This window comes from Erpetoichthys calabaricus, chromosome 6, assembly GCF_900747795.2.
Source record: "Erpetoichthys calabaricus chromosome 6, fErpCal1.3, whole genome shotgun sequence".
Classification (NCBI taxonomy): domain Eukaryota; kingdom Metazoa; phylum Chordata; class Cladistia; order Polypteriformes; family Polypteridae; genus Erpetoichthys; species Erpetoichthys calabaricus.
Window position 1 is genome coordinate 40,179,268 of NC_041399.2, and position 24,184 is coordinate 40,203,451.

Consider the following 24,184-nt stretch of genomic DNA (forward strand, 5'->3'; position numbering starts at 1 on the left):
TGTTTTGGGAACAATATAGAAACTGGAAAACTAAGTTGGGTAAAAAAATGTATTAAAACATACTAAGCAGTTATATGGGAAAAATGTATTCTTCTTTCTTTTTAACATTTTCATCTTGATTTTCATTCTGCTTTCCAGGTTTTCTAATTGTTTAATTAATTAATTAATTAATTATTTACTAATTAGTGGGGTTGAAACTAAAGTAGTTGCAGCCTTTCATGATTCAGTTTTGTTCGCCTGGGTGTCTGCTCTGCTAGTTTTTAATTGTCATTTTTAAGACACAGTGAAGGGAGCAAACTGCACAGAGAAAGGGCAAAATATAATGAAATCAACAAAAGAGAGTTAAGCATTTAAATCTATAGCAAAAACTTCTAAATGTCTTATAAATGTAATAATCATGCTGCGGTGCTTTTCTGAATGCAGAATAAGAGAAGAGGAAAAAAAAATGGCAGCTAATTAAACTGATTATGAATCTGGTTAGAACAAAAACCCGCAGCCACAGTGGGCCCCCAGGACCAACTTTGGGAATTCCTCCACTAGTGAGACCACATCTTGAGCATTGTGTGCAGTTCTAATCACCACACTACAAAAAAAAATATATAGGAGCACTTGAAGCTCTGCAGAGGAGAGCAAGCAAGTGCATTCCAGGACTAAATGACATGTCATACTGTGACGGACACAGAGAGTCCCAAGATTTCTTCTAATTTTTTCCCCCACAAGGTTTTTTTGGGAGTTTTTTCTTGTCATCTTAGGGAGTTAATATTGAGGGCAGTCAAAAAACAGGGCCTATCACAGACAATTGACGCATTCCTTGTGTGATCTTGGGCTATACAATAAACAAATTGTTGTTTTTGAGACTGTGTGGTGACCTTTCCCTGGTCTTCAAAATCCTCATGGGTGTTGATAATGCAGATCCAGTAGAATTCTTTCAGCTTAAGGACTGAATCACCTACTTGAGGACACCAGTGGAAATTAAGGGGAAAGTGCATTTAAGACTGAAGCCAGGAAGCACTTCCTTACATAAAGAGTTGTGGGAATGTGAGAAGAAACTCCTGAGATATGTGGTTGAAGTAGAAACCCTGACAACCGTTAAGAGATATCTAGATGAGATATTGGAACAGCTTGGCATTAGCTAAACAAATGAGTCTGATGTTCTGAATGGTCTCCTCTCGTTTGTCAGATTTGATATGTTCTTATTTTATTCTTTATTAGAGCAACAATTCTTAAATCATTATTTAACTCAATGCTTTAATTAAAAAGAATACCAAGTACAGTAATTAAATATCATAGAACAATGAAGAACGTTTTAGTTTTTCTTTTACATATGTGTGTGTTTTCCATGAACACATCTCTAAATAAATGTTAACTGCAAAAAGCAGCCCTGTGCTCCTCATATGTAATTCTGTTGTTTTAGTGCACAAGTACAGGATTAAAGTAAATAGGTATATTCTCTCACATAGTGATCTGTTTCTAACAGTTAGTCTAACAGTCTAAAAGAGTAACATGATGGAAGAGCACTCCATTGTCCCCTAACTATTATGACTGCTTTGTGTTTGTTTTTGTACATGTCATCCTTTAAAAATAATATCTACATTAAATCATTAGTAACAGGTGCAAGACTGTCAAGAAGATAAATGTTGGAGTGCTGGAATTGTCTAAACTTTATGAAGACTCTTCCTTAACATTAAAGATGTGGAAAGAAATACAAATACACAAATTGTATTTTTAATAAACCCAAGATGAATGCTTTGTAAGTAGTAGGGAGAAACAACTATTGTAAGACCTAAGCGTGGTAACAGTAAAGACAATAACCAAATACAGTAGGTCTACTAAATATAAAAGCTTGTTTTACTTACTTTTTTTTTCTTTTAATAGAACCAACAGTTTTAATTGCTGCCACAGGATGAGCTATTTTTGCAGATATTTAATCAAATAGATCTAGGTCAGAAGCTAGCATGGAAGTTTTTTTTCTTCTTCTTTAAAAAAACAATTACCTTAGTGTATTTTCTTTTTCGCTTATTTTTATTTGTAACAAACAATTTCAGTTTACCTCTTTGGAAGATGTTCTGAATTTTGTGAGATTAGATTGTTTTAAAATGACAGTATATTGTCACATATAAGGTAATTTTTTTAAACATTGTATTGAATTTATTAAAATCAAAAAACATTGCATACAAGTAAGTCAAGTTTTACAAAACTAGGTTCGAAACAAATCAACCCCCAACCCTGAGAAAGAGAGCCAGGCCAATGGAATAAAACTTAGATAGATAGATAGATAGATAGATAGATAGATAGATAGATAGATAGATAGATAGATAGATAGATAGATAGATAGATAGATAGATAGATAGATAGATAGATAGATAGATAGATAGATAGATAGATAGATAGATAGAATAAAAATGGGAAGAGAATCCGCTTCCTCAATTTAAATGCTTATACTAAAATGTTATTGATTAGATTCTGCCAGGTTTTGAAAACGTTTTGTAAAGATACTCTAAGTGAGAATTAGATTTTTTCTAATTTCAAATACTATATAACATCAGTTACCCACTGACTTAACAGAGGTGAGTTAGGATTCTTCCAATTGAGCAAGATAAGTCAATGTGCCAATAGTGTAGTAAAGGCAGTCACAGTTTATTTTTCCTTCTCCACTTTAAGCCCATCTGGCTTAAAGATGCTAACAGCTGTTAGTGGATTACGAGGGATTGTGACACCGAGGCTGTCTGATAGGCATTCAAAGATTTTAGTCCAAAATTATGTTAATTTGGTGTACATCCGAAACATAAAACCCAATGAGGCTGGAACTTGATTGCAACGTTCACAGGTTGGATCTTGCCCTGGAAATATTTTGGACAATTTTAAATGAGACAGATATGCGCGATAAAAGATTTTAAGTTGAATAATTGTATGCTTTGCACATATGGAGCTCGAATGAATTCTGTGCATGGCTGCCTTCCACTCCTTTTCTGAGATGTTGAGTAAGAGATCCTTTTCCCACTGTACTCTTGGATCTTTGAAAGGGAGGGACTATAAAAAGTTTTTAAATATTACAGAAATGCTGTCTGAGTCATCAAGACTGATCAATATTTTTTCTGGAATAGAGGTTGGTGGGAGGTGAGGAAAATCGGGCAGGTTTTGTTTAACCAAGTTTCTGATTTGAAAGTAGTGAAAGAAATGTGTTGCTGGCAAGTTAAATTTGGAGTGTAATTGTTTGTAAGATGCGAAGACATTGTCTATGTACAGGTGTCTAAGTGATTTAATCCAGTATGTTTTCCAAACATTAAAAACTGTAAATGTTTGAGAAGGTGGAAAAATGTGGTTATTGTGCAGAGGTGCCACAGATAAAAGCTTCTCTGTCTTGATGTACTTCCTGCATTGGTTCCATATTCTGAGTGAATGAAACACAATTGGGTTGTTAGTATATTGACAATAATTTGTATTTACTGGGTTACAAAAAGGAATATATAGAAGTACTGCGGACCAAGCCTGTGTGTGTTCATCTATTTGGGTCAATGTCCAGGTTTTTTTAGCTTGTATGTTTACTGCCCAGTAATAAAACTGAAAGTTAGGTAGAGCCATGCCACCTTCTGCATTAGGTTTTTGTAGGGTCACCCATTGGATGTTTGGATGTTTTGAATACCAAATAAGTGAGGCTATGATTGAATCTAACTTCTTAAAAAATGATTTATTAATGTATATGGGGATGCTTTGAAATAAATTCTTCCAGCTAAAGTGAGATGGAGGGTAGACCATCTATTCAAGTCTTGCTTAAATTTTTCCATGCAAACAGCAAAATTTTGTTGATAAAGGGCTTTATGTTTACTTGTGATGTTTACCCCTAGGTATTTAAACTGATCTGTGATGATTAGATAGATAGATAGATAGATAGATAGATAGATAGATAGATAGATAGATAGATAGATAGATAGATAGATAGATAGATAGATAGATAGATAGATAGATAGATAGATAGATAGATAGATAGATAGATAGATAGATAGATAGATAGATACTTTATTAATCCCAAGGGGAAATTCACATACTCTAGCAGCAGCATACTGATAAAGAGCAATATTAAATTAAAGAGTGATAACAATGCAGGTATAACATACAATAACTTTGTATAATATTAATGTTTACCCTGGGGGGGTGGAATTGAAGAGTCGCATAGTGTGGCGGAGGAACGATCTCCTCAGTCTGTCAGTGGAGCAGGACATTGACAGCAGTCTGTGGCTGAAGCTGCTCCTCTGTCTGGAGATGACACTGTTTAGTTTACATGTTTAAAGGGAAGGTGTCCAATCTAATATTGTGTGCTAGAGAGTTCACTTGAAAGAGCACACTTTTATTCTAATTAATTTGTGCTGTTAGGACTGCAGGCACAATATTTTGTGGATCTGATATATACAGAATCATATCATCAGCATATAGTGATATTTTCTGTTCCAGTCTTTCTCTGATAATCCCCTTTATCTCAGAAGAATTTCGAAAATGAACTGCCAGTGGCTCAATGGCAATTGCAAAAAGCAGTGGTGATAGGGGGCATCCTTGTCAAGTACCACATTCTAATTTGATGTAGTCTGAAATAATATTGTTAATACAAACCAAAGCTTCGGGACTGATATACAGTAGTTTGATCCATGCACAAATGTTCAGACCAAACCCAAATTTGTCCAAGGTAGTGAAAAGGTAGAAACGGCAATTCTTCTAAACTGGCATTTTTCTGAGGTGTTCATATGGGAGGAAGTAGATAACTTCCCAGGGGTGAAAGGGCCTACTAAGGAGATACTGAGTGATTTGGAAAATGTAGAGGGAGAAGTGCTACTTAGATTGAATAGACTGAAAACAAACAAATCATCAGGACCAGATATTTATGTTAGGTTTGAATACATAATGTGAGGTCTGAAAATCAAAAGTCCTTCTTTTGGGAAAGATTTAGGAGTCATAGTGAAGTAACTCAACACTATTAACTGGCAGACAGTGTTCAGAAGCCATTAAGAATGCTAACAAAATGTTAGGTTAGAGAGCATGGTGTGTAGAGTACAAGTCCAAGGAGGTTCGCTTTGTAACACACTGGTGTGGCCTCATCTGGAGTACTGTGTACAGTTTTGATATCCGGGCCATTAAAACACATAGATGAACTAGAAAAAATTCAAGAGAAGAGTAATTACACGGCTACAGGAGATGAGGGAAGAATAAAAGAGCTGAGAATTTTCAGTTTAAGCAAAAGAAAATTAGGAGGAGACATGATTGAAGTGTTCAGAATTATGAAGGGAATTATTACAGTGGATTGAGACTGTTATTTTAAAATGAGTTCATGAAGAACATGGGGAAACAGTTGAAACCTTGTTAAGGGTAAATTTGACAAAACTTTAAGAAGTTTTTCTTCATACAGAGAACCATAGACACATGGAATAAGTTACCAAGTAGTGTGGTAGACATTAGGACTTTAGGGACTTACAAAAAACTCTACCATATGTTATTTTAAAAGAATTAATTGGATAAGACTGGTGTGCTTTGTTGGGCTGAATGGCCTTTTTTCTGATAGCCAGTAGCATGCTTTTTGATGGAGCTAGTGCCAGTGCAAAAGCTTACAGGGATGATGACTTCAGCCACAATCTCAGCCCTCTTTTTCTTTTTTCCCATTCCATTGTGGTATATAAAACACACAACATCAGACAAATGTATCTTTCTTCTGTTTGCAAGAACCAAAACATCTCGGTTCTTTGCACCTTCGTTATTAGCAGTGTACTTCCAGGTGAGTACTCAATTATTATAAGGTTTCACATACTCACAAGCCCATCCTTACAACATACAACAAGTCACAGACTGACAGGACTGAGTCACTGGATATGACAGATTACATGACTGGACATTAATGGAGTGCAGACTGCCTCTGACTCGGTAAGATTACATACTGTAAATGTAGCCTGTGCCTGAAAATCCCTGGAAAATTTAAGAAGTGTGACATGGCCTTAAACCTGAAGCCACTGTACTTCAGAAGACACACACACACACACACACACCTGAAAAGAAAATGTGGCACGGATGTCTACACACAGTATAGCATTACCAATCCATCGAAAGAAGAAAAAATGAAAAGAGGAGGCTAGAAGTCCTTTGGTTACTACATATAAACTAGGATAGCTGAGAATCACACCCTGTGAACTGAACTAGCAAGACTCTATGATACCTTTCCATTTTGTAAAAAATAGTTATTAAGCACTTCATAAAGTAAGCTATCAGCACTAAGGTGACAATATTTACATGTTTATATGTGTTTATTTTTTCCTTGCATCCGAGATGTTTTCATCCTCCAAGAGTATTAATATTATATATCTGGAGAATGCAGTTGTGCAAGGTGACTTATAAAAGAATCTAATTACACATACACTTTGAATGAGATGGAAGTACATCATACTAATAGAGAATACAGATCCATCAAGACAATCTGGTTAGAAGTTATGGCACAACATCTAAAATGCTGCTGTACACCTTACCTCACTTTAGGCTCTGAATGTGAGCGTATATTAAAATTCGTATTTCTTCTGAATTCACAAATGCTTTGTAAAGAATATCCCTATCATGTTTCTTCCAAGTCTTTCATTCTTGTTTAAAGAAAAGTTTTTAATCAGAAAATGTCAAGTGTCACACAGTGTATGACAAGTCTTCTATGAAGATCTTTTCATTAATTATGTATCACATTAAAACTAAATAATAATTTAACAGTCTGAAAACTTTTGAAAGGTTTCATTTACTTTACATGTCATTTCAAAGCCTAAAAATAATTTCTCTTTTCTGCAGTACTACAGTACAAGCTGCCAAGTAATGCACTCAAATCATGACAGAGTGGCTCACAGCAGCAAACCCTGAAAAAGCTTTCCATTCTCTTCTTGTTTATGGACATCTCACCACATGACACTTTTTCTTTTCTTTAGGAACTGCCTGTTTTGCATGTTTACAGACCAGACAGACTGGACAACCTGCTGTGCTCATCCTGCTGAACACTAACAGTTATGTTTAGGCTATGTGTCTGCTGAAGATTGAAAAGCAAGCTAATAGGTAGGCCATTAATATGTAGGTGCGACTTAGACAAAGGTACAGGCACCAATGAATGAATCACTTACCCTTGTTATTTTAATATCTTTGATTCTGCTGTATACTATTTAGCTCTATGGAATAAGTGTATTGTTTTTAAATATATACCAACTCTTATCAGAATCCTAGAAAAATAGTGCAAGGTGATTCATCATATTTTCAATAACCTTTGAATATGTTACAATTGACAATGCAATCTATGAAAAGTGAAGAAGGAAGACAGTGTGAAGAAAGGTTAGAAAATAATGAACTCTTCCGGATCCTTTTTGCCTTTACATTTCCTTACTGTTAGGCAGTCTCTGACAATGACCTCCTTTTATTAGCCTCCTGCTTTGTACTTTTACAGAGTAGACAAGAAGATGGATCCTGCTGTGCTTCTTCTTTTTAAGTGGCTGTAGTGTGTGCTAAAAAAAGTCACACTTTCTTTCTTGATCTGAAAGTATTTTACATACCTTTGTTGGGATATGCTAATAACTTATCCCAAAAAAAAACAAAGAAAACTTGCAATTATTCTGTAAGAGTTGTGAGATGAATATTTACATTTTGACTGGTTAGTAAGCATAATATCATTTCAGCCATTCAAGGAATATCTGTGATGCTATGATACTGTGATGCAGGTGGTATACTGTAGATTCACAAAGAGAAGCTTAGGGAATCTAAGATAGATCAGGTACAAAAAAGGACAGTCTGGAATGTTGAAATAACTCAGATAATGTTTGAGATGTTGGAATGAATTCCACAGATAAAAAATTACAACACATTGCCTGCATAGACTGTGATCACTGCTACATAAGAAATGTAACAGTCCTTCAGTTAGTTAAGCTGTCCCAATACCTCATCCAGAAACTTCTTCAAGGTTGCCAAGATTTCTGTTTCAACTACATGTCTCAGCGGTTGTTTCCAGATTACCACAGCTCATTGAGTAACAAACTACTTCCTGGCTTTAGTCCTAAATGAACTTTCCCTTACTTTACACTGGTGCCCTTAAGAGGAGATTTACTATTTAACAGAAGAAGTTCCCCATATAATCAAATTTATCAATGCCTTTGGCAATTCTGAAGACCAGGATTAAGTCCCCATGCGGCCATCTTTGCTCAAGACTAAAAAGTAGGGCTGGGGATCAATTACAAAAATTAACTAATTAATCACATAAGCGTATGTAATTAATCATGATTAATTGCATCTAACATTAAAACATATAATTATGAAATGAATACATAAATCATGAAATAAAATCAAACTGAATCACAAAATAAATGTAGAATCAACACAGAGGAATTAAACAAAATTAATAGCATACTTTAAACTTAAACAATGACCTCAAACCCCTGCTTTTAACAAAATATTACTTGAGCAAGTGCTATCTGACTTTGAATGCCTTCCTGAAAGGCAAGTTGAAATGAAGGCAACAAGAAATGAGGCCAATGTATTAATTATCAAATTGGTATGGTATATGAGACACAGACATGTCAAAGTAAAATTTAAATGATCGAAATTACTGTTGACTTTGAATGCACTGCTGAAGACTGATTTAATTGAAATAATGCAAATCTCTTAAATGGGCATACATTAAAATGTGTTAAAATGCCGCAAATATTATCCACAATTGTTCATCACCATCAATGATTGAAAATTATGCTGTTCACAAGTGCTGTGTCTGCAAATGACAATCTCTTTTTTTGCCTCCCCCTGTCCCGCCCCTTTGGACAGTTTAGCACGCCTTACGAGATTTAATGCTTTGTGGTTAGTAGAATCGTGGTGTGTCTTGGGATTTTTTGGGTTACAAAAAGTGCCACCAATAAGAAACAGGTGTAACACACTGCTTTGCCTAAGTTTTTGCTCCTGGAACGCTAAAAGAAATCTTCGTTGCTGCTATCTCACTTAAAAACTTATAACTTGGATGGTTATAATGTATTCTTTGAATAAAATAGCGAAGATAATGCAAACTAGAATAATGGGTAGGGAAATTTATTACACTTATATTTCAAAGAATAATGTCATTTTATTAGGGTAATCAGCACTGTAAGCTACCTGGCAGACCAACAAGTTAAAAACAGAGGTACTAGAAACTTATTTTGATTATAGTGCCACTCAAAGGTGTCTTATTTAGCACTTATGTGATATGACATTGAATCGATCTTCTTACAGAAACATGAAATGAAAAAAAAGACAGAGCATAATGTTTACCTTCGCAACTTTTCTCTAGCATTGTAGCACAACTGCTGTAAACCCCCCTCTGCATCCCCTTTCCTCCCACTCCCTTGCACCTGTGTAAGTATGTATACTGTAAATCAAGAAAATGAACACCAGTGCTATATATAGACACGTGGTGTATTGTTGCAAATGGAGTAATATGAAATTTGAAACCTTTAAATGGAAATTTTATTTCATAAAAATTTGGTAATATGTAATGGTAGTACAGAAATACAGTATAGGATGTGTATGTAATTCTCTAGGTACATACTTAACTTTTTTGTTTTATTGTTTCATAATATTAAAAAATGAAAAAATTACATGAAAATGCCCTGACCAAAAGCACTGCTAGATGGATTTGCCTTGTGGCTGGCCCTGGATGCAACAATATTTTTTAACTCATTTAACAGACGATATAAATTGCAAAAATTACTGTGTTAACTTTCCCAGGCCTACTAAAAATGTAATTCTCAGAGCCTGTCCTTTAGAATTGGGATGCATTTGGGTGTTCCTCTTCGGTTGCTCTTTGTGTCCTTAAGTATTAAGCTGTAAGAATTTTGCTAGATTTTCCACATTTCATTACAATAGCATCAGTGTCTTACATAAGTATTCAGCCTCTAAAATTTTCTTTACTTTTTTGTGTTCTAGATTTTGAAATAGCAGAAATTTCTATTTGATTAATATAAAATCATGACAACATAAGTCAATTTACATTATAACTTACAGGTGCCTATATAAGACAGAGCCAATCAAAACTGCATACAGTGGAAGCAGCTCTGGCTGGTGTATTTGTCTTCATAGAAGGGGCTAAGGGCACAGCAGGAGGCATGGAGCAGTACAGTAAGACTGAGTTATGTGTGTTATAATCAATAAACGGTCATACTCAGTTCTGCATTTCATAGTTATATTTAAAGACTGAGGGTAAAATTTTTGGTTGTGTGTGAGTGACAAATGCTGGTGGTTTACTCCGAGAAATAAATGGGTAAGATGGCAACACACCAAGTTCTACATTGTATTTATTCTATCTGAATACAACACAAGCCTTCATTAAAGAATACGAAAGTGTACACACCTGGGGCCTCATGTATAAACGGTGCGTACGCACAAAAATGTTGCGTAAGAACGTTTCCACGTTCAAATCGCAATGTATAAAACCTAAACTTGGAGTAAAGCCACGCATATTTCCATGGTAGCTCATACCCTGGCATACGCAAGTTCTGCGCTCAGTTTTGCAGACTGGCAGCACCCAGTGTCAAAGCAGTGCCACTGTTCCTGTGTGGTTACCCTTTCTTTTTTAGATCCACATCCCTGACGCAGCTTTATAAATACACTGAAATTAATCGCATATTGTTTATTAGTTTAACGCATCTGATTGTAATTAACCTGTAACCATATAATGGTCCAGAGAATGGTCAAACTATTCTACATACAATAGCTGCTTTAGCGTTGTTACTCTCACTGCACCTTCTTCTTCTTCTTTCAGCTGCTTCCATTAGGGGTTGCCACAACGGATCATCTTTTTCCATATTACTCTCACTGCACCACTCGGTGTATTTAGATAGATTATTGTATCAGTATACTGCTGCTGGATAATGTGAATTTATATCACTGCATCTGAGTGGGGAATCACAGCTGTACAGCAGCTGATCAGAAAGAGAATTATCGGTATACAGCATCAAGCACACACTTCCTCAGCCATTCGCTATTTGAACTGCTCTCATACGGCAAATGCTTCAGAGCCTTTCCTGTACTGATCTCACGGTTCAGAAACAGTTTCATCCCAAGAACTATAAATGCACTCAATCAGTCCATCAAGTGCTCCATGTAGAACTGTTTGTACCTATAAGTACAATTACCTCACTGTAAACTTGCGTTAGTTATAATATTGCACAACCTGAACCACTTTATAAAGCGCGTATTTACATATGATGACGATATCATTTTAAAGATGAAATGCAGCAAAATGTGTTTATTATATTATACAGATAAATCTTTAACTTCATTTAAATCATCTACAGTACATCCCGAAAGTATTCACAGCGCATCACTTTTTCCACATTTTGTTATGTTACAGCCTTATTCCAAAATGGATTAAATTCATTTTTTTCCTCAGAATTCTGCACACAACACCCCATAATGACAACATGAAAAAAGTTTACTTGAGGTTTTTGAAAATTTATTAAAAATAAAAAAAACTGAGAAATCACATGTACATAAGTATTCACAGCCTTTGCTCAATACTTTGTCGATGCACCTTTGGCAGCAATTACAGCCTCCAGTCTTTCTGAATATGATGCCACAAGCTTGGCACACCTATCCTTGGCCAGTTTCGCCCATTCCTCTTTGCAGCACCTCTCAAGCTCCATCAGGTTGGATGGGAAGCGTCAGTGCACAGCCATTTTAAGATCTCTCCAGAGATGTTCAATCGGATTCAAGTCTCGGCTCTGGCTGGGCCACTCAAGGACATTCACAGAGTTGTCCTGAAGCCACTCCTTTGATATCTTGGCTGTGTGCTTAGGGTCGTTGTCGTGCTGAAAGATGAACCGTCGCCCCAGTCTGAGGTCAAGAGCGCTCTGAAGGAGGTTTTCATCCAGGATGTCTCTGTACATTGATGCAGTCATCTTTCCCATTATCCTGACTAGTCTCCCAGTTCCTGCTGCTGAAAAACATCCCCACAGCATAATGCTGCCACCACCACTGTAGGGATGGTGCCAGGTTTCCCCCAAATGTGACGCCTGGCATTCACACCAAAGAGTCCAATCTTTGTCTCATCAGACCAGAGAATTTTCTTTCTCATGGTCTGAGAGTCCTTCAGGTGCCTTTTGGCAAACTCCAAGCGGGCTGCCATGTGCCTTTTACTAAGGAGTGGCTTCCGTCTGGCCACACTACCATACAGGCCTGATTGGTGGATTGCTGCAGAGATGGTTGTCCTTCTGGAAGGTTCTCCTCTCTCCACAGAGGACCTCTGGAGCTCTGACAGAGTGACCATCGGGTTCTTGGTCACCTCCCTCACTAAGGCCCTTATCCCCCGATCGCTCAGTTTAGATGGCCGGCCAGCTCTAGGAAGAGTCCTGGTGGTTTCGAACTTCTTCCACTTATGGATGATGGAGGCCACTGTGCTCACTGGGACCTTCAAAGCAGCAGAAATTTTTCTGTAACCTTCCCCAGATTTGTGCCTCGAGACAAACCTGTCTCTGAGGTCTACAGACAATTCCTTTGACTTCATGCTTGGTTTGTGCTCTGACATGAACTGTCAACTGTGGGACCTTATATAGACAGGTGTGTGCCTTTCCAAATCATGTCCAATCAACTGAAATTACCACAGGTGGACTCCAATTAAGCTGCAGAAACATTTCAAGGATGATCAGGGGAAACAGGATGCACCTGTTCAAGGCAAAGACTGTGAATACGTATGTACATGTGCTTTCTCAATTTTTTTATTTTTAATAAATTTGCAAAAATCTCAAGTAAACTTTTTTCATGTTGCCATTATGGGGTGTTGTGTGTAGAATTCTGAGGAAAAAAATGAATTTAATCAATTTTGGAATAAGGCTGTAACATAACAAAATGTGGAAAAAGTGATGCGCTGTGAATACTTTCCGGATGCACTGTATATTGTTAATAATTAAACATGTGAAGACACATCTTTGTGCTTTACCAACACCCTGTCATGAACAGGGCAGCTGAGTTGGCATCCTAAATCGAGCGAGTTTCCTCCCTTATTGCCCGTAAAACAAGTCTTCTCCCAAGGCTTGTAAGGTTAAAATAAATGCAGTTAAATACAGGGAAATCCTGGAGAAAAACCTGATGCATCGTAAAATAAATGCAGTTAAATGCAGAGAAAACCTGGGAAAAAAACTGATGCAGCCTTCAAGGAAACATGTGCCTTGGGAAAAGACTTGTTTTCCATCAAGACAACAACACCTTATATAAAGCCAAAGCTACACAGGAATGGCTTAAAAACAACAATTTTAATAATGCCATGAAGTGGTCACATCAGAGTCCAGGGCCCATATTTATCAAACGTCTCAGAATTACTCGTCATAATATTACTGCAGCCCTTGCCACAAATTAACATTCATAATGCCATTTTGCAGTATTCTGATACTAACTCTGAGGCTTCACTACAAAAATAATAATAATAATTATAGCAGAAGAACAAGAAAAACTTAATAAGGTAGGATATTGAGCTAAGCTGCACAGAATTAGTGCCACTTTGCATCATGAATAATACTAAACGATCAGCAAGATGGAAAGACTGAGACACACACAGAATGAGAATTAAGGCTGATAATGGGCACATTTATTTGAAAATGAACAATCCACAGTCATACTTCTAGAAGAATCATCTTCCCACTCCACTGTTATGGCACCTGGGATATGCCTTGTAAAGTGAGAGTTACTGAAACAAGCTATGGCTATTTCTGCACTGTTACAGAAGTTGTGTTGACTCTTGCACTATTTCTGATCATCTTGCATTGTGGCGTGCCAGACCTTTCTCTCTGATCCCCTCTTATCTCCTGCGAAGGATCTACTTATCTAATTCCCTGGGAGTCTACACCTGCCTTTATGAACCTTCCTGAATTTGTAAACTGTAATACAAATGTTCCAGGGGCTCCAGGAATGCCCTGCTTGTCTTCAGGATGCGCCACTACAGTGTTGCACCCATGATCCCCTGTGTATTGATAATGTGATATTGCTTAATATTTAGAAATACATACTCATCCACACTTTGGGCAATAATCGCTATGTCTTTGCTGATTTGCATGAATGCAGTTTGCTTTAACATTACCTCATGTGGAGTCATGGACAAATGTAAAATCTGCATATTGCCTCACGTGTTGTAAAGGTATTCAAGGTTTGGTGCAAAATTTGAGAAATGCTTGGTTAGTTACATACTCAAATTATTGCCTATGCAAAAATGCGTTTTCCCTCTGGCCAAAAAGTATAACACTACCAGCAGTTTAATTTTGTCAGGCAGGTGTGCACGGCTTCTCCATGTAGATGGATCAATCACAAAATATTTAAGAATATTATAATGTAACAAATATTATTCCAACTCTGTCAAATAAATATATTTAAATGAGTCATTGTTGTCTAGCATTTCCATAACATTCAGTCTTTCCCAGAATGTATGTGTTGATCTCTGCCTGAACACCAAGTTCTAGAAGCTCTTAATGAGGTAGAACAACTCACAAGTTCTTCTAACCCTAAGCCTACCCCTAACCTTTTCAAGTTAGGACTAGTTACATAACATAGGAAAATTGGTAAAATGCTTTTCCTCCAAGTTCTAAGAGTACAACACAAATTTGTGTCAATCTGGGAATTTTGAACCAGTTTGGACCGTTTTCCTACTCAGAGACAGTTGGTAAATATGGGCATAGATCTCAATTGAAATGAGAATTTGAGGCTGGACTTCAACTGTTCACTCTCCATGCAACTCAACAGAGCTTGAGCAGTGTTACTGAGAAGAATGGGGAAAATCTGCAGTGTCCAGATGTGTAAAGCTGATGGTGACCTTTGGACACAGACTCAGGGCTGCCAAAGGTGCATCTACTAAATACTGACTTGAATACTTGTGCAATTAATTATTTTGTGTTTAATATTTGTTACTAATTTAGGTCACATTGCAGAAATCTGTGTTCACTTTGACATTAGAGTCTTCTTCTGTTGATTACTGTCTAATAATCTAAAATTAAATTCACTGTAATTCAGTATTGTATAATAAAAAATGTGAAAACATGCAATAGGGGAGAATACTTTTTATAAGCACTGTAACATGAGAAACGAAGGAATGTCAAACATATTCAATAAAAAAGGGATATCATCCGATTAAAAAATGTATGTCCTTCTTAATAACACATTGCTGAATTGCAGTAGAAAGTGTTGCAGTCCGATGAGATTGAAGTACAAGTTTTCGACCTGAATGTTAAGCAGTACATGTGGTGAAAATCAATCAGTGTACAATGGCCATCCAACCTATAAAGTTTTGTGCTGGAAGAAAACAGTTATTATTATTCTCAGCACTGTCAGATATGTGAATAGGGCACCATGGTGTGAAAAACCTGGCTTATATACACAGGTAAGAAAAATGTTTACTTGACAGTATTCTGCTAAAAACAGCAACAACAGGTTTTGAATTAAGGCCTCCAATTATTTTTTCTATCCTATAATATTGCATTCTGTTTTTTTTTTCTTTAATAAATAATTGTTAACTATAATATTGTAATGTAGGTTGTTAATAAGACACCTTAATCATTTGATAACATGTAAATAAGGATTAGATTTTCACATAAAGTACGTTAAAAGGCACAGTTTTTTTTTGTGTTTTTGTTCTTTATTTCGTCTTATACGATTTCTCGTATTAGAAATTTGTTAGTTTTCGCATACCCCTTGGGGTTAGAGTGCAGGTTCAGCCATTGTACAGCGCCCCTGGAGCAATTACAGGTTAAGGGTCTTGCTCAAGGGCCCAGCAGAGTAGGATCTCTTTTGGCAGTGACGGGGATTCGAACCGGCAACCTTCTGGATACCAGCGCAGATCCTTAGCCTCAGAGCCACCACTCCGCCCCTACCTTCCATAGTTTCTTTCAGTACCTTGTTCATTCGAGTTGTCTTTTATTTAATTTGTTGTTGGATACTTTATGTTTTCCTAATTTTTTATATCTTCATTGTATGCTTTTAAAAATAAACAGTATCATGGGAGTGGAGAGACATTGGTGGGCTTTAATTCATATTGCAGTAAATTGCAGAAAATTATTGTATAGACTTATACAGCTAGCTCAAAATGTGAAAAAGACATGAAATTCAGAATAACGAATAACGAATAATGAGATGAAGTTTATACAAACATATAATAACAATCCATCATTTAATCAACTTATTCAGTTAAGGGTCACAGGAAGCTGTGATCAGGCTTAAGGTGAAAACCAACCGTGGATGGCAGGCCTTGGTTCTTGGGGCACCATCACGCACAGTCACTCACACCAGTCTCCAAATAACACACCACACATGTCTTTGGGATGTGGGAGATAACAAGAATGACGAGAGAAAAACCCATATAGACATAAAGGAACAATAAAAACCGCAGAGGTGCTGCTCAGGCCAGAACTCAGGCGGTAAGAGGTAGTCATTCTAATCCTCTAGCCATTGTGCCTTTCATGAATATAAAGGTATTTGTAAAAATGTAACTTTGTAGGGATTCTGCTTAATAAATAATGTGTTATTTTTTAAATATGCATTACAATTTCTGTCACCACATTAGAAGAATGTCAGAAAAAGGGCTCAAAGGAAAGAGAAGTACAGTATTCATGAACAGAAAATGTCAAAAGAGCTGATTTTCTCAGATTAAGCAAACAGAAACTAAAGAGACCTGACAAATAATTAAAAAATAAAAAAAATAAAAAGCAATACCAGGATTTGTCTCCAAATAAGTGAGGCCACAGCTGGATGCTTGGCAAGATCAGTGTTTTTAATGTGCGTTATAAAACATTTTTGCACAGTTAAGAAGTAAAAATATATTAAACCAATCCATCTTCCAGTATAATGTCATTTTGCACTGTGGCTGTCCAGGATTTGATGAGGTCTTTTTTTGATCCTCGCTCTGTAAAATCCAAAGGTTTTTTGTGTGTTTGCTATTGAAAAAAATACTCCTATTAGTTGTGATGTTCTTTTTATTGCAGTGTTCAATTGTTGTATTTGATAGTGTAGCCCTGTAAGGCACCTTGTGACAAAGTATGCTGTTAATAGCTCTGGGTAATACACAAATTCATCGATTTACTGATTGATGGCGCAGCACCGGAGACCACGGCATTTCGACAATTGCCCGTCTAGTTATAATGTACCTTATGAAGTACTCCTCATATGTTGGGTGAGGGCAATACACATCATAAGCATAAATTCCCTCCCCAACTCATCTGCCCTTTAAAAGAGAAACTAACCATAACCTGCTGTAGGGGAATGTGATTTTGTGCTTTTTTAAAGTGTAAAGTATTATACATGATATTTAAACTGCGTGTTAAACGGTAGGTTCTTGACGATTTTATTTGAACTATTGACCTCTGTAAAAGCAGCAAGGTTTAAATACAAAAAGAGCAAAAATAAGTTCACAACAGAAAGGTCGCCACTTTAAAAGGTAAAATGGTCATTTTTCGGACTTTCTAGACATTTGAAAGCGAAGGCCTCAACCCTTCAGATACTTTTGTGCATGTATACCTGGTGAATGTGTACTGCTAGGGTGTGTCAAAATAACAATGGGCAGAGAGGGGCTACAGGTGTTCACCTTGGCTCTGCCAAGCTTTAAACCATTGTCAGCTTCAAGTGAAAGAAGGAAAACCAGGAAGATAGAGAAGCAGAATGAACACTGAACACTGCCCCCAAGAAGACCCGTCCCATGTGACACAGCAATGTAACCTTAAGAGAACAAATGCCAACACACAGAGAAATGTCTATGACAGCTCCTGGTTGTACTGTGTCACATCCATTTGCTTTTGGCACATTTAAGCATATTAATGTTAAAGATTTTAATGACTGAATTAAAGTTTAAGTCTGCCCCCTGCTTCTCTTGTTACACTATCTTGCTGTCTGGGGTACAGAGAATAGGAGGACATCATTCCTCCCCCAAACTATGCGACTCTTCAATTCCACCCGGGGGGGTAAACGTTAACATTTAACATTATACAAAGTTTTTGTCTGTTTTTCACCTGCATTATTATCATTCTTTAATTTAATATTATTTATTGTATCAGTATGCTGCTGCTGGAGAATGTGAATTTCCCATTGGGATTAATAAAGTATCTATCTATCTATCTATCTATCTATCTATCTATCTATCTATCTATCTATCTATCTATCTATCTATCTATCTATCTATCTATCTATCTATCTATCTATCTATCTATCTATCTATCTATCTATCTATCTATCTATCTGACATGTACTCTAATAGGGAAAGTGAAGTACAGCAGCAGTCAGTGCTGGGTGTAGAATGGGCCATAGTTCCAGGTGCAAGTGTATAGCAGTAGCGGACTGTCTCCTTTTGGGCCAGGTGAGTGCAAGAGTGTAAGAAAAGAAGAACTGGAGTGAAGGACATATGTGGGGGTCTGTATAACAAAGAATCTGAATGTGGGTATAAATGAATGTTTTGTTTTAGGATAGGTTCACCCCAAAACTGTTGCACAATAAATCACCTGCCAACCATGGAAAGGAGGCCGTGCTGTAAAATTGGGTGGGTAACATAAGCACAAAAGAAAGATAAGGAAATGGATCAATAACTTGCTTTTATGTATACATATAACTTGTATGGTTAGGTAACTCTTTACTGAATTAAACAACGTATGTAAGTAGACAGTACTTCTTTATGCATGATATTTTGAGTAAACACTTAGTTTTCTTTGCTTTTCTGCATCAAGAACCTTTACTCTACCTTTTGCTCTTGAGGATGTTCTAATCCAAGTAACGTGTGCCTATCCATGTTTAGAATCAGGTGACAAATAATAAATAAATATAAAAAATGTTTAAAGTTTGCAAGGCAATGAAGATGGAGGAAGTGGTACATACAGTATGTGTGTAAGATGAAATGAAACACAAACTTCTGCATCAGCCTTAAAATCTGCATTACATGAACCAGTTGTCCAAGTTGGTGTTTCTGGTGTGTGTTTATTACTATCTGCATTCATTTGCGGATGTTTTGTAACTTTATGTTAAACGCTTCTTAGGAATATACATGTGAGATTTGAATTTGAAATCTAAAGCATCACCCATTCCCCCATGAGTTTTACACAGATTGTAGGATTTATTCCCAAGCTTTACTATTATCCCACGAGCATTACACAAAAAGGTAAAAGTAAGCATTGCCTATCTGAACTCTGACTTTAATTGTTTTTCTAGCAGTTTACTGGTATTTATAAATGATGCAAACCTATCCTAGTGATGGTGCACCTTTGAAACAATATCAATGCTTTAGAAAGGCCAAAGCAAGAGGAATCGGGCAGTTCAACTGAAAACAATACATAAGGGAGTGCATTTCTAGCAAAGCCAACTTCTAGTACAGTCCTCAGTACATGCCAGTCTTTGATAAATCCTGCATATGGAGGAAATCAAAATGAGAAAGTGGATTCAAGTAGGAAACCTCATACAACCTGAAAAGTAGAGAGGACACACATTTAAAAGCTAGTGTTTTTTCCAGTTGTGTCTCTACAAATTATATAATGGAGTACATTTGTCACTTTCCTTGAGTCTTACAACTAAATCATTCAGCCTTGGTCTAGCTCATCTTATCAACAATCTGTCAAATCTCATTAAAGGTGTCTTTCCAGATAAATTAGTTTACCTTGACCACAATATGTCCTAATGCAAAGCACATAATCAGTCAACAGTTCTTGAAAATAGAAGGAAACCACTAACACTATACAATTTACTAATCAATCAAGAGCAAAACCTTTAAAGCAGAAAATACTCTGATTATTGCTGTTGTTGATGGTCTAGTAGATAATTAAAATCATAACACGCCTACAGTAAATAGAAGACTTAAAGGTTTCATTTATACTTCACAAATTTGCATAAAACAAAAGACATTATACTGTAATGTGCTAGGGTCAGATATGGTCTCCTGTTCCAGAGTGTCTTATGATCTCGTATAAAATTTGCGAAAAAAGTCTTCAGATGGTGAATTACTATGCATGACATTCTCCTGTCCATCTCCATCTCCCTCTCTTCTGCAGATTAAACCTAAATACCAAGATAAAAGCAATCAGGGAATGGAGGCCCATGTAAATAGAGATTTTCTTTACAGCTCTCACCCTCAGGTCTTTCTTTTGTAGCTCAGTACGCAGGGCTCGTGCCAAGTGAGTATCAGCAGGGTCATAAATTATGTATGCAGTGTCTGTCCGAGGGCGGGTAGATTTTGCTTGTAGGTGCCAGTTTTCCTGCAGTAAAACAAGACACATTTATCTTTATCAGACATCTTTCAAATGTGCTATTCTGCATGCCTAAATTAAAGCAATGTGATGTGAAATATCACTCTAAAGTCTGAAGAGAGGAAGAGGGAACATGAACAAAAGAAAGGAAGGAAAAAATGGTCAATTCTACATTGAAATACAAAAGAAAGAGACACAGTGTCATCTTTTTCAGCCATCATGTACAACATAATATATTTTTTAAATTTACTCTTATTTGTGTGGCATAAGAGTGCTGCCTCACAGCTCCAAGGACAGCTATAGCCCTGGCTATGTGGAATCTTTCCAATTTTTGTGTGGAGTACTGCAGTTTTTTTCCCATGTCTCAAAGTCTAGTAGGCATGCTGTATTGCCTCATATGGCTGTATGCATGACTTGCCCAGAAATTGGCTGGCAGCCCTTACAGAGATGATTTACTCCATTCACCTGTACAGAGAGGAGAGACCATGTCCCTCTGCTTTAATGTATCCACGTATAGATAGTCTCTTTTTCAAAAACCATGTTCTGTATTTGGTAGACTTTTGTACTGAATACCATACCAAAATATTTTTCAGATACATTGCATAAAAGAAAACTTTTTTATGTTTTTATCATATTATGATTTTTATGAACATTCTTGTGAAAATTGCTAGGGGACATTTAGTGATCTAATGTTAAAATGTTAATTATATTTGGTATAATAATATAGGTTATAAAATTGTTCAGGAACATTTAGTGATTTAATGTTACAATTTTAATTATGTTTTTTATAATAATATGTTGCAGTTCATTATTATTATACATTTGGCTGATGCCTTTATTTCCACGGTGGCTTAATATATCAATATTTAACATAAATGTAAACAGCTGTAAGGTAAAGGTTAGGGCCAAATGTACATTAATAATAGTAATAAACCACTATCCATGTGAATAAAGAAAACCACTGCACCATTAACAACTCCAATCACAAAAATAACAGAGTCTAATTAATTAAAGTAAACTGAGAGACATTTGTCAAGAACCAAGAAAGCAAACAATATATTTGAGCTCTACAGATTACAATATTGAGCCCTGAGGATTTTATGATCATACAAATGTCAGATTGTCTTCCAAATGTATTAAATTAAACATATAAAGCTAGATTTTAATAGGGAGCTCAATCTGAGAATAGTGTCAAGATATTAACATTTAATCAAGTCTTCTTTGGCCGATGTGTTTCGGAATTCAATTTCCTTCTTCATGGCCATGTAGAAAATTAAATATCCTTTAAAGAAAATACATAACTTTACAAACTTGTTGACACTTTATGTACCAATGTAGATTTCACTAAATACCCATTCTCAATGTATCTTCAGTCCTATGCTACCTATTCCAACTGTGGCTTAGGTAACCTAAACACCACCCGACACCAAGAAGGCCAACTGAAAACCTTAAGGCAGGTTATACAAATTAATATCACAAAGTTACAAATTGATCCACACACTTAAATATCCCGTGACTACTCCAAACAGGGATGTTCTATCCAGATGACATTTTCAGAACTCAAAAAGCTTCAATAGGAAAGAGCAAATATCATTAAAGGATGGAAACAGCCACAATGGCTGAAAAACATTAAAATAACACTTTCCATCTTACTAAAAAAAACCACTGCAGTATTAATAGTATAAAATGCAAAAAACAGCACAATATATTTAAAACAAATAAATAAAATACAGTGGATTCAGAAAATATTCCGACCCCTTCACTTTCTACACACCTTATGCAATTCCTCTGCACTAAGAGTATCTAGCTGTGGTATTTGTAATGTGTCGAAAAAACTCATTAGATTGTGTCTTCTCATTTTTAAACTGGGTAGAATATAAGGTGTGTGCCTTTAAACAATGCCCAGTCAATTCACTTTGCCACCTGTGGATTCCAGTCCAGTTCTAGAAAATTACAGCAAACGGGATCCACATAACCACAGTTTGGAGTGCCACAGCAAAGGGTCTCAATACTTGTATAAATGAGAGATTTCAGGTTGTGATTTTTAACAAATTTGCAAACCTTTCAGAAACTGGGACTGAAGACTTTTACACTTGAGACAGACCTGCAAACGTGTTTTCACTTAGTCATTATAGGGTGTTGAATGTAGGTTAATGGGCAATAATGGCAAATGTATCCATTTAAAAATACATCAACAACACAGTAAAGTGTGCAGAAAGTGAAGCATTCTGAATACTTTCTAAATCTACTGTCCATCAGGATGGCCATCTTGCACTGTATGATTGCAGAACACAATGAAAAGCCTCAGAGCTCATTATTGGAACCTGTACAGTTTAAATATATTGTTTGATTTGTTGATTCTTGAAAAATGTGTTTCAGTTTACTTGTTTTAAATATACTCTGCTGTGTTTAGTAATGGGCGGCACGGTGGCGCAGTGGGTAGCGCTGCTGCCTCGCAGTTGGGTGATCTGGGGACCTGGGTTCGCTTCCCGGGTCCTCCCTGCGTGGAGTTTGCATGTTCTCCCCGTGTCTGCGTGGGTTTCCTCCGGGCGCTCCGGTTTCCTCCCACAGTCCAAAGACATGCAGGTTAGGTGGATTGGCGATTCTAAATTGGCCCTAGTGTGTGCTTGGTGTGTGGGTGTGTTTGTGTGTGTCCTGCGGTGGGTTGGCACCCTGCCCAGGATTGTTTCCTGCCTTGTGCCCTGTGTTGGCTGGGATTGGCTCCAGCAGACCCCCGTGACCCTGTGTTCGGATTCAGCGGGTTGGAAAATGGATGGATGGATGTGTTTAGTAATTGGTGTCATTAATAATCTTTATATATAATACACTACTGTGGCTGTTTGTTTGTCTGTCTGTCAAGGATTTTATATCACCTGTAGCTAGCAAACCATTTGACCTATTGACATGAAATTTGGTACACAAATACTATGTGACGTCTACTATCCGCTTTTGGGGTGATGATTGACCTCCAAGGTTATTACTCTCTTTATTTTATTGTAGAATCAACTCACAGCAGCAGCCAGCAGGGCAGATGTGCGGCGCATACGTACAGGCGCCGTTCTCATCCCTACCACCTTCGCCGTCACTTCCCCTACCTCTTCATATCTTAGATCATTCTTGAGGCAGATTGAAGACTTATGTGCCAGCTTAAGTGAAAAAATAAAGAAAATGTACTAAGTAATTGCAACACAAACACTGACTTAATCAGTTTTAACACGAAACGATGCCGATGACAGAAGAGAAGTAGCAGGCTGCTAGGGTGGAGAAAAGAAGAGCTGCTCAGGAAGCAGCAAGCACATCAGCCTCTGAGCAAATGAATGGTAAACGTACAGAGAAAGAAGAGGGAAACTAGGAATGCTCAAGTCAAGTGTATTCACTGCACGTTATCACGCAGTGCGCCGTTACTGGTAATAATAATAATAGGCTTAAGGATATAGGAGGAAAACTCAGGATAGGACCCATACGGTCACAGAGAGCTTAGTATAAAGATATTGACTGGGTCAGGATTTAGAGCCCAGTAAGGAAGCAGTGCTAACTACTGAGCCACCGTGCTGTACATGCTGGCATTAAAAATCAGGTTACTGCAGACTCCACTGAATGTGTGTAACAAATGCTTTTCTATTTAAATGAAATGTATATTTTATGTGCAGATATATTTTAAGATTATTTTTGTAATGATTTTCATTTATATGAATATTTAATAGAATTTCCAAGACTGACGCTGGATGCTTTTGACTACATTATTAGTTCTGCAACATAAGTGAATTACTGAATTGGAGGAAACAAGCACACACTTATGTCCAGCATTGCATTGGAGACTGAAACACGTGATAAAGAATAGAAAGTTGAAACAACCCCATTTTTTTCTTTCTGGCAAAGAGAATTGTCTCTACTGCATATAACTCCATATGGTAGGTTGAGGAAATGGACAATTAAATAGCATTGACTTGACATGCATATAATTTATTCAGGAAATGTAT

General features: G+C 36.7%; 1 protein-coding gene across 1 annotated transcript in view; it reads right to left on the reverse strand.

The window, feature by feature from the left end:
• The window catches only part of LOC127528469 (uncharacterized), a 209,043-nt gene that overhangs the window by 94,092 nt on the left and 90,767 nt on the right, over nt 1-24,184 (reverse strand). Inside the window, exon 3 of the mRNA XM_051929355.1 lies at nt 20,088-20,213. Within this exon, the coding sequence (XP_051785315.1) occupies nt 20,088-20,213 (126 nt within the window). The remainder of the gene's footprint in view (nt 1-20,087; nt 20,214-24,184) is intronic.